This window comes from Lissotriton vulgaris, chromosome 11 (assembly GCF_964263255.1).
Source record: "Lissotriton vulgaris chromosome 11, aLisVul1.2, whole genome shotgun sequence".
In the NCBI taxonomy this organism is placed as follows: domain Eukaryota; kingdom Metazoa; phylum Chordata; class Amphibia; order Caudata; family Salamandridae; genus Lissotriton; species Lissotriton vulgaris.
In genome coordinates, this window is record NC_141699.1 from 266,633,874 (window position 1) to 266,653,047 (window position 19,174).

The 19,174-nt window shown below is 46.5% G+C and overlaps 1 protein-coding gene across 1 annotated transcript in view; it reads left to right on the forward strand.

Moving 5' to 3' along the window:
• Positions 1–19,174, forward strand: part of LOC147679638 (acyl-CoA dehydrogenase family member 11-like) — a 415,381-nt gene that overhangs the window by 149,032 nt on the left and 247,175 nt on the right. Inside the window, exon 6 of the mRNA XM_086943210.1 lies at positions 53–195. Within this exon, the coding sequence (XP_086799336.1) occupies positions 53–195 (143 nt within the window). The remainder of the gene's footprint in view (positions 1–52; positions 196–19,174) is intronic.

Sequence of the window (19,174 nt, forward strand, 5' to 3'; positions counted from 1 at the left end):
GATGACAGCTCACTGGTCTCATTGATCTAACATGTGTACTCTTCATTTGCAGCTGGTGGAACTGAGACCATTGCAAGACTACAATCTGATGGCACATACCATCTTCATGGTTTTAAGTGGTTTACATCTGCAACTGACTCTGATATGACACTTACACTAGGACGGGTGATGAATGCCAGAGGAGAGACTCAGCAGGTAGGTGTCGGAATAGCACCATCAACTGTGTGCAGTCACGTAAGGCTATCACTTTAACATGCCTTTAATCTTCCCTGGTAGCTTTGCAGAAAGATCCCTAGATAGGCATATAATCAATTGTTAAAAGTGAATGACACCCTAATTTGTCATGCATGCAAAGGGACGACTTGCACTGATTAGATGATATGGCACTCAAGTGAGGTGGACTGGGAGCCACAGTCATGACCTGCTACTTCAGGTTCCATACTGGAATGGGGTAAGAAAGAGGCAGCAAAGCAATGGTGCTTCTTGGACAAAACCGTAGTAGGCGGCCAATTGTGAGTGGGCGGTGCTGTGACTGTGTAAAGGGCATAGACTCAAAAGAATGGATAGCTCTCAGTTGAACAGAGCATTCAAGTCTACCTAGGACAAAGTTGCCTACTCCATAGGTTTCATTTGCATTCCATCCTTCCCATCACACTTTATCCGACTGGGGAATAATTCAGAATTTACCCAGCCTGGCTAGAGCTATACACAGCATTTGACAGGTGGAAATATGCAAAGAGCACAAAGGTGGGGGATATTTTCCGAAAGTGAACTTTAAAGCTTTTTTATCAGCTGAAAAAAGACTTTGGTTTGACAGAGATGGTTAGGTACAGCCAACTTGAACATTGGGTTCTGCAACAATCGGATAAATCTGCCACCACAAGACCACTGACTGCTTTTGAGAAATGTATTCAAATTAAAGAGGTTGACAAATGACTGGTTTTAGACTTCTATTGCATATGGTTAACATTTTGCAGAAGACAACATTTTCCATACAGCAGTAGAACGAGAACTCCTGACTGACTCTGGCTGGGTGTCTTTCTCAATGGAACATCCAAGATGACTAGGACCATAACAGGCAAAGAAAGGCCCTAAAAGTTCCTCCTCTTCTGGGACTACATCCCAGCCAAATTACATAAATAAAAACAGAAATATCTGATAGGTGCTGGCATGGTTGATATACACAATTGGCATACCCAGATGCCACAAGGTGACACTATTTGGTTGGATACCTGGGTTAATTAAATGTTTCCCCCACACTTCGTTAAACTTTTTCAACACACTTTTAGACATGGCAGCACATAGCACAGAAACGGATAATAGCATGGCAAGCGATAGTCTCCTATTGTGAAAAGAGTAAGTTCCATAAGTGTGGCGTTTGTATGGAACCTTGTTGTTTTTGAAACGATAGCAGCTACTGGTCAGCCACATAGCATGACACTGAGTGACAGCACATGCTATGCCTGTCAATTGAATTTCAATAGTTTGTTTGGGAGGGGTCAAACAAATTTCTCAGAGGAAAAGCAATTCTTGTTTATCTCTTTCTAGATCTCTGCTCAGTGACTTGCTTGTGCATTGCCCACACATCACGGTTGAAATGAGGACTTTGCATGAGTGCTTAACAGACAAGTGGAGACAGAATACCACGAACTAGGATAGTAACTTATTTATGACAGTTTTGCAGCCCTCCTCATGATGGTGCAAAGAAAACATGGTGGGGATGGTCCCATGGCTGTAGCTATCATCCAAAATATCAGGACTGGTTCCATGTTTGAATGAGAAGTGAATGCACAGGTTATTTCACATCTTTTAATGATTAATGCTCACGCTATTTAGTGTTTGTGATGTAGCAGCTGTTGTTTCCCCTATGAACCTTAGCTAAACTTTAAAGATGTTGTCTGTTTATGTCAAGGGTTTGTCAATTTCCCAATCCTATACTGTTGAAATGGGTAAAATATAATCTAGGGTCCCTGGTGCCACCCAAACCACTATGTATGGAAGATGAGAGTTCAGAGGTTCCATCCTTTGTCCAGTCCAAATTTCCCTCTACCTTTGGGACATGTGCTTTGGCCTTGCTCAGTGGTCTATAGAGGCCTGGTGTGCCTTACACCTAAGCTATCTGCCCACTGCTGGTGGTAACAAGAAAGTCCAAATTCAGTCAAACAGACAAAACAACGCAAGTAAAATGTATCCTCTCAAAAACAAGGCAACTGGGTGAAAACCTTGTCCTTCGAGCTTTATGGTCTTCGGCAGGTGACATTTACACATCAGATTTGACTCTTGGCAATCTATCCCTAAGTTCAGAACCTGGCAATGGACATTGTCAGGAGAAGCGGTTGAAAAGAATCTGATTGATTATCAAACTCTGATATCCTAGCAACATTTGTATTCATCAGATGGGGCAAAGGAGACAGACGAAACAAAAATTAGTGGATGTCACCTGCAAGATCCTACACCAGCGTATCATTTTCAGTCTTTCGACAGACAGATCTCTCAGGATTTTACGTTAGTTTACACCAGATTGATACAGAAGGTCCAGCACTCAATTGTCAGGATGATTCTCATTGATTCAGCACAATTTGCCAGTGCTGGTACCATAGATGCCTGTTTGTGTCCTGGCAGGGAATTATTTCAATATTGGATTCCAAATTTACTATTGCTACCTAATGCTGCCGACTTTGGAGGCCAGGTTCTTGAGGCTATCCAATAAGTGCATTTTAACATTCTGTTGGAGAGCATGAACATAATGAGGAAGGCTTCAAAGCTGAACACCTGCCCTTCATATACATGTCCTTTGACGTCCTACAATGGGAAGGTAGTAAATTTTGCCCCTATAGGAACAAAATTCAAATAAATACCTTATCATGCAATGAGCAAACCTTTTTTGCTAAAAGCACTGGAGATGCAGCAGTTGTTCAGTAATTACATATTACAAACAGTGAACACTGCCGGTTGAAATGTTCAGATGGATGTCATTCCTACTTAAGTGGCTTAAACACCTGTTTCTCTTGCTAACTGACAGCTGATTTTTCAAGTCTATTGCTGCTGCAGAAGCTTTTGTGGAATACTTTTATGTCATTTGCAGCGCCATGTCTGCTTTTAACTGTGTGCTTGACCTGACACACGATCTTGCCCTGAGGAAGCCTGTAACCAGGCGAAATCCATTGGCTGCACTTATCTGTATTCAGTGAAAAAAAAATTGATTAAAGAATCGCAGAATCAACAAAAGCTTTTTCCTGTTTCATTTCCTCTTGTTCTGTGTATTAATTTTCATATGTATACTCCGTTTTGTTGCCTCTCGATTGTGTTCTAAAGATGTTCAGTAATTCCCAGAGACCCAGGGATAAGTCCAGGAATTTTTTTCTATAAAGTGGTGACTAGCTTTCTCGTTCTGTATCAGAATGCTTCTCTTCTAAACTTGTATAAAAGTGTGACTCGGTCCGCTCTGTAGAGACGGAGCAACTTGGCCGGTTCTATCTGTTTACACACCGCATCCAGAGACTGACACGTTTCCACTTCATAAAGAAATAATAAAGCTATACAGAAATTTTACACAGTTCACTATGCGAACCTTCACACTTCAACCTCCACGGGTCATTCAAACAGGTCAACTGCAAGGGACTGCAACAAAAACCACCCCACAAACGCTGAACACGATTATGGGACAAATGCTGACTAAACAAGATCTAGTGCCATTCTGGATGGCACAGAAAATAGCTCAGCTTGAGGCAGTATTTCCACACACAGGCCCGCAAGAAAAACACAGAATACTGCCAATTTGTTTGCCAATGGGGATAACTCCCTGATAGAAGATTCTACCACTTGGAGTACAGTCTTAGCTGCCGTCTATACCAGAACACATGGTATGCCTTCCATAGTAGTCATACAAGAAGTATTGAAGCAAATACAGAATGAGTACAGGGCAGAACCTGACCTGGACTTGGGAATGAAATGAATAGGCAATGTTTCCCAGGTATCAACGATTAAATTAACACACATAAAAGGGGAGGCAGCAGCGGTGGCTGTACGCAAGCGCCTGAGGGAATACATTCCTGCAAAACAGGAGAAGGAATTACCTAAAATTATCGAAGATACCTATGCTCATTTGTGAGCTAGTCATATGAAACCACAATTAAGGCGTAATCCTGAAAAGAATAACTCGAAGCAAGCACCCGAGTCTTCCATGAAGAAACAGGGTAATAAACAATCAAAGAATAAGCAGAATGCATCACAATCACGGGGAGGGTCTCCTCAACGGGAGCCCTCTGACAGAAAATATAACCTTAGGACCCGTGATATTAAAAAACCTGACAGGTATGTGGTTACTGATACCCACTCCTCTTGTTCCTTTCACGGTTGATCCTAAAACCCGGAGAGAGGGAAGGACGGTCAGAACGCAGATCAGAAGAGCAAGTCAAGCCAAGATACCCACATCACACTTCAGACTACATTATCAAAAAAAGAAGATAAACCAAAATCTTAACCACAATTTAAAAAGAAGGTAGCTGGCCTAAAAATAAGACATGCCTAGGCTACTGAGGACTCAACTTCTGAACGTAGAATGGGCTCTGATGATGCTAGACAGCGCAGCAGAAGTAACAATAGCTCGTCAGAACCTGATAGAATTTCTGGTGACAGCAGCATTGAATGAACATATCACGGTGGACACACCTCATAAAAGGGTAAGCTTCCCCCATCAGTTACATGAAATAACACTCCATATGGAGCGGGACATATCAAGAAAAGTGAAGGGTCTCTTTTGAGAGAACCTGACAAATGATTATGATATATTTTTGGCTGAAAACGTTTGGCCACCTGAGTTTGTTATGGACTGCCCTAAAGGAGAAACAGTCAAGTCAAGTCAAGTCAAAGAATTTATATAGCGCACTACATACCCGGAGGGTTTCAAGGCGCTTAGGAAGGGGAGGAGGATTACTTGTCAAATATCCACGTTTTAAGTTGCTTTCTGAATGCTAGGTGGTTCTGGGTAAGGCGAAGGTAAGCGGGGAGTGAGTTCCATGTTTTAGCAGCCAGGTATGAAAAGGATCTGCCTCCCATGGTGGTCTTGTTGATGCGAGGTACAGTGGCGAGGGCTTGGTTGGAAGAACGTAGTTGGCGGGAGGGGGTGTAGAAGGACAGTCGTGAGTTGAGGCATTCTGGACCGATGTCGTAGAGTGATTTGTGTGCGTGGGTGAGCAGTCGGAAGGTGATCCTCTTATTGACGGGTAGCCAGTGGAGGTCTTTAAGGTGACCAGAGATGTGATCGTTGCGTGGGATGTCTAATATGAGTCTGGCTGAGGCGTTTTGGATTCGTTGGAGTTTCTTCTGGAGTTTTGCGGTAGTACCTGCGTAGAGGGTGTTTCCGTAGTCCAGTCGGCTCGTGACCAGAGCGTGGGTGACTGTTTTCCTTGTTTCGGAGGGGATCCAGCAAAATGTTTTTCTGAGCATGCGAAGAATGTTGAAGCAGGAAGAGGATACGGCGCTGACTTGTCTGTTCATTGAGAGTGAAGAATCCAGGATGACGCCTAGGTTCCGTGCGTGGTCTGTCGGGATGGGTGCTTTTCCGAGGGCTTCCGGCCACCAGGAGTCGTCCCATGCGGAGGGGGATGTACCTAAGATGAGGACTTCTGTTTTGTCTGAGTTCAGTTTCAGACGGCTTTGTTTCATCCATTCGGCAACTTCTTTCATTCCTTCGTGTAGGTTGGTTTTGGCGGTGCTGGGGTCATTGGTGAGGGAAAGGATCAGTTGAGTGTCATCCGCGTATGAGATGATGTTGAGGTTGTGTTGGCGTGCGATGGCCGCGAGGGGGCTCATGTATACGTTGAAGAGGGTGGGACTGAGTGAGGATCCTTGTGGTACGCCGCAGATGACTTCAGAGGCCTCGGACTTGAATGGTGGAAGGCGGACTCTCTGGGTTCTTCCGGTGAGGAACGAGGTGATCCATTCAAGTGCTTTTCCTTGGATTCCGATGTTATTGAGGCGTTGTAAAAGGGTGTTGTGGCAAACTGTGTCGAATGCTGCAGAGAGGTCGAGGAGGATGAGGGCGACTGTGTCTCCGTTGTCCAGTAGAGTTCGAATGTCGTCTGTTGCTGCGATGAGGGCGGTCTCAGTGCTGTGTTTTGCTCAGAAGCCAGATTGTGAGGAGTCGAGGGATTTGTTGGCTTCGAGGAAGGCGGCGAGCTGGTTGTTGACAGCTTTCTCGATGACTTTGGCCGGGAATGGAAGAAGCGAGATGGGGCGGTAATTTTTGAGCTCGGTGGGGTCCGCTGTGGGTTTTTTCAGAAGGGCGGTGAGTTCAGCGTGTTTCCAGTCTTCCGGGAAGGTGGCGGAGTTGAAGGAGCAGTTGATGACGTCTCGGAGGTGCGGTGCTATGACGGAGTCTGCTTTGTTGAAGATGTGGTGAGGACATGGGTCTGTGGGGGATCCTGAGTGGATGGAATTCATCAGGCGGATGGTGTCTTCAGTGGAGATTGGGTTCCAGTCGTTAAGGGTGTTCACGGGGGGAGAATGTTCAGCAAATGGTTGGGTGGGTTGGTCTCCGGGTTGGTTGTCGAAGCTGTTGTGGATGTCTGCAATCTTGTTGTGGAAGAATGAGGCTAGGGAGTCGCAGAGGGCTTGAGAGGGGGTGATGTCGTTGGAGTTGGCCGAGGGATTGGAAAATTCCTTGACGATGTTGAAAAGTTCCTTGCTGTTGTGGGCGTTGTTGTCAAGTCGATCCTTGAATGCTGTTTTCTTGGCCTTTCGGATTAGTTGGTGGTGAGTGCGGGTGGCGTTTTTGAAGGCGTCCTTGGTGCTGGTGGTTGGGTCTTTTTTCCAGGCCTTTTCAAGGGAGCGGCAGAGTTTCTTGGACTTCTTGAGATCATCGTTGAACCATGAGGCCTTCTTGCTGCCAGGTTTGTTTTGACGTTTTTTCAGTGGTGCTAAGGTGTCAGCGGTGTTGGATAACCATAGGGTGAGGTTGGCGGCGGCTTCGTTGGCGTTAGAAGAGAGGGCTGGGGTGTTTTGAAGGAGCGATGCGGAGATTTGGTCCGTGGTGATTTTGTTCCAGTTCCTTTGCAGGGTAGGTTGGAGGTGGATGCTGGGTTTTGGTTTGTTGTAGGTGAAGTGAACGCAGCTGTGGTCAGTCCAGAGGAGGTCCGTAGTGTGGCTGAAGGAGACATGGTTGCTGGATGTGAAGATGGGGTCGAGTGTGTGACCTGCGATGTGGGTGGGGGAAGTGACTAGTTGTTTAAGTCCGAGGTTGGCCAGGTTGTCCACGAGGGTGGCGGTGTTGCGGTCGTTGATCTTTTCGAGGTGAAAGTTGAGGTCTCCCAGAAGGATGTAGTCTTTGGAGGGGAGCGCGTGTGGGGTGATGAAGTCCCTAATGTCTTCACTGAATTTTGCGCGGGGTCCTGGTGGTCTGTAGAGGAGGGTGCCTCTGAGTGTGGTTTTGGGGTCGATGTGGATCTGGAAGTGAAGGTGTTCGGAGTTGGCGAGGTTGACGTCAGAGCTGGTTGATATGCGGATTGATTTCTTATGGACGATAGCGATTCCTCCTCCTGTGTGGCTGGTACGGTCTTTGCGAGTGATCTTATAGTCTTCAGGGATGGCGATGGTGATGTCTGGTGCGGAGGAAGCATTCATCCATGTTTCTGTAAGGAAGGCGATGTCCGGAGAAATGGTGTCTAGTAGATTCCATAGGTCAATGGCGTGCCTGTGGATTGATCGGGTGTTGAGAAGGATGCAATGTAGATGGTTGGGGTCGGGAATCTGTGGTGTGGTCGTAGCGGAGATGTTGTCGGTGCCGCTGAATTTGCAGGAGAAGCAGGAGAAAGGTCCATGGGTTTGTCCAGGGGCGGCTTGGACGCAGGTGGGAGTGCGACCGGGGTTAAGGGCTAGGAGGGTGGCGGCATCGTAGGTAATGCGGGAGGGCTGGGCAATGCGAGGGCCAGGGGGTATGGCGCTGGGCGCGGTCCAGGCGCGGACGGGCGTAGACGGGCTTACCTTTGGCGCACCTTCGGCGCGGATTGGGCGCGGTCGCTGCGCGTGAACGCTGCGGGCGGGAACTCCTGTCATATATGGATAGTGGGGGGGGAGGGGCGAGGGCGTCTCAGCTGGGAGGCGGGGCGGGCTACGGAGGACAACAATCAACAAAATGGAGGCGGAGGGGTCTGAAAGCCGAGAGCGCTTGGGGGAGAACGCAAAAACAGGAATAAAGTTGGCAAATAAACAACAATGCAACTAACGCTGGCAATTAAACATGTAATTGGGCAAAGCGGCGGTCAGAGCACACAGCTGGCAGTCGGTAAAGGCAAAGCGCTGCGAGTACGATACCACAGTCACAGAGGGAGCGACCACTCTGCTGGGAAGCGGAGATCGAGTCACGGCGCTTCCAGGTACTGGAGCGCTGTTTGTTGTCTGTGGGAGGGCGTCTCAGCTGGGAGGCAGGGCGGGCTACGGAGGACAACAATCAACAAAATGGAGGCGGAGGGGTCTGAAAGCCGAGAGCGCTTGGGGGAGAACGCAAAAACAGGAATAAAGTTGGCAAATAAACAACAATGCAACTAACGCTGCCAATTGAACATGTAATTGGGCAAAGCGGTGGTCAGAGCACACAGCTGGCAGTCGGTAAAGGCAAAGCGCTGCAAGTAATGGAATAAAGTTGGCAAATAAACGACAATGCAACTAACGCTGGCAATTGAACATGTAATTGGGCAAAGCGGCGGTCAGAGCACACAGCTGGCAGTCGGTAAAGGCAAAGCGCTGCGAGTACGATACCACAGTCACAGGGGGAGCGACCACTCTGCTGGGAAGCGGAGATCGAGTAATTTTACCGGCTTGCACAGACCACGTTCCAGAATCACTAAAATATTCATATGCGCAGGAGTGGGCGGTAGCACTAGGTCCTGCGTTATACCGAAATCATCTAGGGTGGGATGCTAAGTCACCTCACCATGAAATCCCAGTTAAAACTACAACTCCACAGAGACAGTAACCAATAAACATTACGCAAAAAAAAGTCAGGGAGATCCTAGATCAGCTTGAATACCAAGGTGTGAGTGCACCTCCTCTATCAATAATCCTTTATTTCCTTTAATGAAACCTGCCAATTCAAACTGTCTAGTTTTAGACTACAGGCATTTGAACACATGCACGAAAACATTTGCAGAACAGAATGCACACTGTGCTGCATTTATGAATAACATTGTATGTAAAAAATACAAAACAACACTAGATATCTTAAATTGATTCTTTTGCCAAAATATAGCGCCTGAAGCAGATATTTTACAGCATTTTCGGCCTGCTGCGCTTAACGCCAATTCTGTAGCTTGCCCCAAGAGGTATCCGAATAGTTTTGGATTGTTCTCAGCAAGAGTATCAGAGTTACTTCAAAATTTTGAGAGGAGTCATTGTCCTATGTAGATGATATTTATTTGAAGGATGGTGATCTATTGGATCATTTCAACAGGGTGAACAACATAGTTTTGCGGTTTGCCTCGAAGGGCTATAAATGTAACTTTAAAAAATCTAAAATTGCCCATCTCAATGTCCTATTTTTAGGATATGAGCTTTCGAGTGAAGGAAAAAGACTAGCAGCTATTTTTTTTAGAAAAATGTGAACTGCTCCAACCTCCAAAGACTATATACAGTCCATTTTAAAATTGCGACATTTTGGCTGAACATACATTTTGGATTACGAAGAAAAAGTAAAACCTTTCTTTTTAAAAAAAAAACATTTTTTATTGTTTTTATTAAGGTGCATCACAACATAAGCAACTACATGCCTTGGTACCACATCACACTTAATCGGCCTCACGGCCTGTGGATCATTTTTCGAGAAAAGTACACCGCCATCCTGCCAACAACACGATTCGGGCAGGCGGCAGTCAGGTTTAGGAGCCCCTGTTCAGTCGACCATACACTTAACGCGGCATCTCTGGAGACCCAGTATAAATATGTAACCCACACGTTATGTAGGCGCACTCTCTCCAAGTGTCTCCTATTTCCTACAGTGTCCCACTCCCACCCAGTTTCCCCTCCTCCCCGTCGCTGCATAAGTTCACAAAAAGGAATAGCACTCTATGTTTTTTTCATACAGTCGGCATCCAGGGAACCCCCTTTATGACGTCCGTAGCGACATTAGACCCCACCTCCCTCCCCCCCTGCTTCCCCCGCTTCCACCCCCTCCAGCAGTGTTGAACTTGTATGTAGTGTGTAGTCCCCAAAAAGTTTTGGGTCAGCTCCTATGCAGGAGCTGCTCTGTAATTTTCAAACTGCGTGCAGCAGTACATCATGTCATGTGCCCATTGCCGTAATGTTGGAGCTGGGCCCCTCGTGCAGCACATCGCAACCCAATGCTTGGCTATCAGGAGCCCCATATCTACCATTCTGCGGATTGCTTTGGGTAATTTCTTGGTATACCCCAGTAGTGCCATCATTGGGTCAGGCGCCAAGTCGGTCTCCACCACTCTCCCCACTTCCCTAAGTATCTCCAAGCAATAGGAATGAGTTCTCAGGCACTGCCAGGCTAGATGCAGAAAATCAGCATTCGGGGCTCGACATTTCTCGCAAAACACCTCTTTCTGGAGGCCATACCTGCAGAGTCGCTCTGGGGTGTAATAGGCTCTGTTAATGAACTTAAAGTGTATGAGTCTATGCTTGCCATGTAGCAAGATCTTCCTAGTATTCATATAACAATAGGTCCACATTGGGTAATCTATTTGTATCTGCAAGTCCCTCTGCCACACTAGTCGGGCCGCCGTATATTTGTTTTCCCTGTGCGCAATGGTGAGTTTGTACAAAGCAGTAATCATCTTGCGGGGGGACTTTGACTTAATCACATGGGACAGCTCAGGCACCTCTGGGGGTTTCTCTAGGCCATCTCCCAGCAGATCACGCAATGCCCCGCGCACCCTCTGGAACTGAAATCTGCTCAGCAGCATGTTTCTGCCTGCAGCTCCCTCTACCTGCTCCCAGGTTTTCACCACTCCATCGAGAAAGAGATGTGCAACGCCTGCACCACTCCCCTATCTTTACACGGCTCCAGCCATCGCGCCCACTCGAGCAGCATTGCAGGAGAATACAGTAATGCTCCAGCCTGCTGCTTCAACAGGCAATGCCAGGCATGCCGAGTGGCGTTGATGGAGTCCAGGAAGCCCGTTCTGCGATACAGTCGGTTCCACAAACAGGCTCTCCATTCCCAAATACGGTATATTAGCCTCCCCGTGTATCCAAGCATGAAGGTGGGCCCCCTGTGCCACCCTGTAGTATAATTTAAAGTCTGGGGCCCCAAGACCACCCATATGGTGCGGCAGTGTAAGAATGTTCCACTGCACCCTCGCTTGCTTACCCGCCCAAGCCAACTTGATCATGGACTGCTGAGGTCTATGAAAGAAGGAGCACGGAAGAACTATTGGAATGTTTGTAAATAGAAATAATAGCCTGGGTAGGACCACCATCTTCATAATTGATATGCGCCCCATCAGAGACCGGGAAAGTCGGGACCAAAGCTCAACATAGTCTTAAAGTTTATCTATAGCTGTGCCTTAGTTTTCCCTAAATACAATCTCTGAGTCAGTGAGCAACATAATATCTAAATATCTTATAGTCAGTGGACCATTGCAGCGGGTATTCCATATCAAATTCCACCGTGGCAGGGGCGAGGGGAAACACCAGTGACATTCGCCCAGTTAACTTTTGATCCAGATAGTGCGCCAAAGTGTACTGCCTCTCTGATAACCGATGATAAATTGGTCTCAGGATCCCTAACGTACAGCAATGTATCGTCCGCATAGGTCGACACCACTATCCTGCAGGGCAGGAAGCCAATCACCTCTTTACCATGGTACACCCGCAACACGCACGCCAATGGTTCTGCCACCGAGGCATACAATAGTAGCGACAGGAGGCAGCCCTGCCTAGTCCCCCTGGATATGGGAAAGGCGTCAGTAACCAAGTCACCCAAGCGAACATGCGCCATGGGCCTATAATATAAGATTCCTATCAGCTGCAGGATGACCGGCCCCAGTTCCATTCTCATCAGCACTTGTCTCATGAACGCCCATTCTACCGAGTCGAAGGCTATTTCCATATCGAGAAAAACTGCAATCTCCTTGTTTTCCTGTCTCACATGCTGCATGGTTCCAAACACTGTGCGAATATTGTATGTGAGATTTCTGCTCGTTATGAATCCTGCCTGTTCCGGGGCGACTAGAATGTTGGACAGAAGGGCCAGTCTGGTAGCTAAAATCTTGGTGAATATTTTAGTATCAAAGTCTAGTACAAAGCTGCCCCCTCGTGGGGGAAGACTCCTCCAAGCACTGCACAAAAGACTAAACAAGTCTTGTTCATTTGAGGAAATTTAATAAAGTTTTTAGAACATGAAATGTCTGTTAGTTGATTGTCTCTGGTCCAACAAATTATTTTTATGGTTACAAAAATATATTCCAATGCAGGTTCATTAAAGCTTGCTAATCCCAATGCATTTTGGGCTATACTTCAGCCCTTCGTCAGGGGTTTACTCTACAAGAAGAAAAGGAAAATGACTGTCAACTAGACCTAGTTTTGTGATAGTACTATTTGCGCTAGTATAGTGTCATGCAAAAATGAGATTAAAAAACACCATTGTGTGAAATGGCTATGTTTATAATGATGCGTGTCTCATGGGAGCGGTCGGTTAAGAAATGTTAAAAAATAATGAATGATAAATCATAACATGCAACGGTACGGGTTTAAAATGTGAGCGCGTGTTAAGGAAATGTGACCCAAAGATTGTGGTAGCAAACCCTGTAGTCGATTTTACGTGCAACGAGTGGGATGAAAACCATACTCCCTAGTGTCTGACATGCAAAGTTACCGGTCGGGCATTAACTCACTGGTACAATACGAATGCGGGTCCAATAAACGAAAGTGCACACGTAAGGTTAAAACTGAGAGAGGTTGCAGTGAATTCATTAGTGTGGTCCTCGGGCGAGGTACTTACTATGGTGTGCTGTAACTCGACAGGGTTTTCCGAAACGGTATCCCTCTGGTAAGCGTAGCGTGTGGGAGCCGGTTGAGAGTGCGAAGTTATGTTGGCGTGTCGGCAATTGTGAACATAGACGATGGACTAAACCCACGGTAGTGGGCGCCATCTTGAAATGGTGAGCATTAAAACCGAAGGTGCCGATTAGTGCCAATTGTACCAGTGAGTTAATGCCGACTGGTAACTTTGCATGCCAGACACTAGGGAGTATGGTTTTCATCCCACTCGTTGCACGTAAAATCGACCACAGGGTTTGCTACCACAATCTTTGGGTCACATTTCCTTAACACGCACTCATATTTTAAACCCGTACCGTTACATGTTATGATTTATCATTCATATTTTTTAACATTTCCTCACTGACCGCTCCCATGAGACATGCATCATTATCAACATAGCCATTTCACACAATGGTGTTTTTTAATCTCATTTTTGCATGACACTATACTAGCACAAATAGTACTATCACAAAACTATCTCTAGTTGACAGTCATTTTCCTTTTCTTCTTGTAGAGTAATCCCCTGACGAAGGGCTGAAGGATAGCCTGAAATGCATTGGGATTAGCAAGCTTTAATGAACGTGCATTGGAATATATTTTTGCAACCATGAAAATAATTTTTTTACAAAAGAAACGGACGACGTAGGGTATGCCTTGGTGCACTCTTAAGGATAGTTCAGTCAAATATCTTTTTTGTTGTACTTCTACCAGCTACTAGGGCACCGTCCAACCCTAAACTATCCTAATACATACTCAAAGAATGAGCTGGGAGTACAATTTTTTTTTTAGGTAAGACAGTACAAATATTTAATCACAATAGGTCCTAACAAACTCAATAATTGTCAGTCACTTGTTTCCTGTTCGGAATTAAAGTAGTTTCTCTGTTGATTTTTAACACCTTATCCCTGGCCCGTGTTAAATCCTTATTGGCATAACCTCTCCTGCCCAGTCTTTCTTGCAGTTTATCCAGTTCCCTAGTGTAATCTTCCTCACGACTGTAATTCCTTCTCACCCGAACCATTTCACCATAAGGTATACCTGAGATAACAGCTTGGGGGTGAAAACTGTCTGCCCTTAGGATAGAGTTGGTGGCAGTCTCTTTTCTGAACAATTTGCTTTTTATGTTATCTCCTTCCACCATAAGTGTCACATCTAAGTATTCTATACTTGATGAGCTCTGATTTATTGTCAATCTTACATTAAAGTTATTATCATTAAGATAATTCAGATAGTCTCTCAGTTCATTGGAAGTACCTCTCCATATTAATAAAATGTCATCGATGAATCTGGCCCAAAATACCACCAGATCCATCCATTTGCTTGCTCTTTGACTCCAGGCATGCTCCCTCTCATACCAACCCATAAAAAGGTTGGCATAAGAGGGAGCAAACCTAGAACCCATCGCCGTGCCCCTGATTTGATGAAACCATTCATCTTCAAATAGAAAATAGTTATTGTTCAAAATGAAAAGGCTCATTTCTACCAACATTCTAGAGTGGTGCCTTAGACTCTCACTTCTACTGCTGAGAAAATGTTCCAACGCTTCTATTACTTTGTCTGTGTGAATGCAAGTATATAGGCCAACCACGTCTAACGTGGCCAAAATCATACCTTCTTCCCACTTGAAATCATTTAATTTGTTCAGAATGTCGGTGGTGTCTCTCACATAAGAGGGTAAATTCACCACCAAAGGTTTTAAGAAACCGTCTACGAATTCTGAAAGATGTTCAGTAGCACTACTAATGCTGGAGACTATTGGTCTTCCCGGGGGATTCTCCCTGCATTTATGAATTTTAGGTAATGTGTATAGAAAAGGGAAGGTAGGGGGAGTAACGTTTAAATACTTGTACTCCAACGCATCTATCAATCCCTCTTCCTTCCAAACATAAAGGTGTTCTGATATGATCTTTGTGACTTCTTTCATTGGATTGCCTCTTATTTTTTCGTAACAATAGATGTCACTCAATTGATTACGTATTTCAGATACATAGTTTGATTTATTCATAACAACAATATTTCCACCCTTGTCGGCTTCCCTAATTATAATTGATGTATTTTAAGGTCTGATAGGGCTGTTCTTTCCAACTGGGACAGATTGTCTTTGTTGTTACCTTTTTGAAACGATTTGTCTTGTAATCTATGAAACTCTTCTAGAGTTCTTTCCATAAATACATCTATAGCTGCAAACTGGCTACCATGGGGAATAAACTTGGATTTACAACGTAACCCACTCGTACAATGATAGTCTGTGTCTATATTACAGAGACTGGCTACATCATCCAAGTTCAAATCCAATTCACCTGACAAAGTCATCAATAAATGATAAACAGAATATTCATTCAGCACGCCACAGATCATAACAGGACAACCATTGATCAACTGAGCAGTGCAAGCCCCACTCACTTTCTTTGTTAGAATATTTTAGTATCCACATTGAGCAGTGAGAGGGGCCGATAAGAGCTACACTCTTCCGGAGTTTTCCCTGGTTTAGGGATGGCAACCAGAAGGGCCTCCCTCATAGTATGCGGCACAGTGCCCGTGACACACATATCGTCAAACAGGGTAACTCGATGCAGGAGCAGTAGGTCTATGAATGCTTTAAAGAAGGAGACTGGTACGCCGTCTGTCCCCGGGGCACTGGTGGCTCTCATCCCCCGCAAGGGCTTCCGTATTCTCGTCCTTCTCGATCGTATGCATGTTGGAGAGGAACTGCAACTTTTTTTAAAACATGTTTTTATTGGCATTTAAATATCACATTGACAGAGTATGCTTGGATATAGTACATTGTATAGTTATACTCTCCATTAATATATGGTACCGTGACATTCAGTCCATTTTTCTGGCAACAGTGGGATGTCGCTTCCTGTGGTTGCCATATAAAACTGGGGTACAGAACCAGGGGTGTTCCTGAACTTCTGGGTACTGTTCTCTAGTGACGGATCGGGGCATTGTATGCACAATGGTCAGTGTAGTTATATCCCCAAGTGGGGGAGTGAGGGGTACGAAGCCTTATGTATCCTGATGGCTGGTATTTAGATGTAATGTACTGTCTGGCCCTATGCGCTAGTGGTTCTGCATGGATGCCACAGGGTGAGATCGAGTTTGTGAATTTGCAGGCTGACCCGGGCATTGTGAGGCCCTAGAAACATGTGCATCGTGGTCTGGGTTCTCATGGAGCTGTGCCTGTTTGAATTGATGTAGTAAGAACGCCCATTCCCCGCGCAATGCTTCTTCCTCTGCCGCAGCCCGTTTGAGTACTGCTCCCACCCATGCCGAGATCGGGTGGCCTGTAGGGGAGCGCCAGTGCATGGCTATGCCCCTTTTGGCCAGCAGGATGGCCAGTGAGACAAACCTGGTGGGTACTTTGTGTTGCTTCTGCTTCTGGAATATGCCAAGGGCACAAGATTCCCAGGAGGTTAGGTGTGTGAGCCCTGTGAGCTCTCCGAGTGATTTGTGAATATTGTTCCAGTATGCTTGTATAGTTGGGCATCTCCAGAACATATGGTAGAAATCCGCTTCCTGCGGGTGACATCTAGGGCAGAGGAATTGAGTATCGGGATAGACGAGCCGGTATCAGATACGCCCTATGTAGGATGTAGAATTGTATATTTTTAAATTGTTCGTTTCTGGAGACCTTCTTGGGAAATTTAAGTGCCTTCTCCCATTCTTTCGCGTGCAGGGGCCACCCAAGTTCTCCCTCCCAGGTATTCCGTAGGGCCCTCTAGGGGTCTGTTTGTGAGCTCCCGTATTTCTTTGTACAGCCACGTGGTTAGGTGCCCCCCCCCCCATGTATAATATTGTATGGATGACTGTGGGGTGTGTGGCTGAGTCTCCTAGAGAAGTCGTGGTATCGTCTGTAGCTTTCGAGTAACTGGCGGTGAAGTAAAAACTGTCCAGGGGGGAGATCATAGTAGTCCATGAGTTGTTGGAACGGTCTAAGTTGTCCACCCTCGAACAGTGACTCCGCTTCAGGGATACCGCATGTCGTCCATGTGCGGAGCGCGGTGGGTGTGTAATAGTGTTCGCGTTTGGGCCAACTGACCAATGGTAATCGGTGAGTATGGGGGCCTCTTCGGTGACATCCTATGTATCCTTTGCATGCATGTGCAGGCAACCGCTACTTGTAAGGGGTATGTCCTCTTTGGTGTAGTCCTTGGCATTAAAAAGCAGAGTAATTCCTGGGTGGGCACCCAACCAGCTGCGGTGTGTGTCTCACCTAAGTGTTTGCCTGCCATCCAGTAGGATAGCCACTAAAGTTGCTCTGCGAGAAAGTAGAACTCGAAGGATGGGGCACCTAGTCCCCGCTGCGTGGTGGGTAGTTTCAACTTGGCTAATGCTATCCTATGTCTGCCTTTCCCCCATATTAGTGAACTAAGGAGTGAGTCTAGGTCTCTAAAAAAGGTTCTTGACGGGATTACTGGAAGATTGGTGAAATGGTAATGCAGTCTCTGAACTATTATCATTTTGGCCAGTGCCACCCGGTCAATCGGGGCTAATGGTAGATTCCTCCAGAATCCAACCGCTGATATGATACTGGCCAATGCCCTGCGGTGATTGCCCTCAAATATGATGGCTGGAGAGTGATAGAGGCGTATCCCAAGGTATCGGGGAGCCTCTGCAGTCCAGGCCACCTTCTGATTCCCGAGCCAGACGTCCTGGGGGAGGGGAGAGGTTTGAATGCAGTGGGTAAACCGTGGATTTTTCCCAGTTCACTCTCAGCCCGAGATGTCCGCGAATTCTGTGAGTGTTGCCCAGATGGAGGTGAGATCCGCAGCGATATCCCTAACATATAAAAGGAGGTCGTCGGCGTACATTGATTCACTGTGCACGGCATCCGCGAGTGGGATGCCCCATTGCTGTCCCTCCTGACGGAGCCGTATAGCTAGGCGTTCTACTGCAATTGCGAAAAGCAGGGGCGAGAGCTGGCAGCCCTGCCTCGTACCCCTCTGCACCGCAAACTCTGGTGAGATGTACCGTTCGATGCGAACACGTGAGGCGAGTTTGGTGTATAAGAGCTTCGTGTACAGTATAAGGGTGGGGAACCCAGTCCTGCTCGTTGAACTGCCAAATAAGAGTATCAAAGGCCTTCTCGAGGTCCAGGATAAGGCATGCAGCCTGGGGATATTCGTCACAGACTTGGTCTTGAACATGAAAATGTTGGCGTATATTCTGGGATGTGTTCCTGCTTGGGATGAAGCCGCACTGGTCGGGGTGCACCAATGGGCGTATGATTTGCGAGTATCTGTCCCCTAGTTGCTTTCCCAAAATCTTACAGTCGGCAGACAGCAGTGTGATGGGGCGATAGGAAGCCATTAGCTGAGGAAGCCGGTTTTAGTTTCAGGTAAGTCACTATTATAGACTCCCGAAGGGATCTTGGTAATTCTCCCATCTCTAATGCAACCGCGAACATCAACACCAATCGGGGGACCAGTAAGGTGGAGAAGGTGGTATAATATTCTAGGGGGAATCCGTCTAATCCTGGAGCCTTGTTGTGGGCTAGGTTGTGAAGGGCTTGAATGATGTCAGTAAATTGTATCTTCGCATCTAATGTTGTCCTGTCTGCCTCCGTAATTTTGGGGATCGTGAGGGGGTCTAGAAAGTGGTCGATCCTGCCCTGCTCAACCGGTGCCAGGTTAGGGTAAACTGCAGATTAGTATTGATGGAACGCTGTTATGGGCCGTGCATCAGTGTCATTTTTGCCAAACCATGCCAGCAATGTGCCGGCTCTATCTCGTTCTTTATGCATCCGGGTCGCGTAATTTCGAAAGTTATGTCGCCGGAGAGCCACACAGGCAGTTTGGTACTCTGTCTTGGCGTTAGCTACCAGTGTCGCCGTTTCTTCGGAGACATCGGCTCGTTTAGTAGCCTTGGCTAATTGTGATCCAGCTCTGGTGAGAGCTTATTCTAGGGTCGTTTTACCCTGGTTCTTTGTTTAATATGTTCTCCTCGGGCCACTACTTTGAACGTGCCCCACTCTACTAACGTCGAAGATGCTCTCCCTGCATTGTGGGCGAAATAGTCTTGGATGCTTAGCCCCTGTTCGTGTGTGAAGGTGTGATCCATCAAACAGTCCCATGGTAGTCGCCATGGGGGGACGGGAGAGTGTGGGGGTCTCCAGTTAAGTCTCAGGACATGGGCATCATGGTTAGAGACAATCCTACCCATGTGGTCC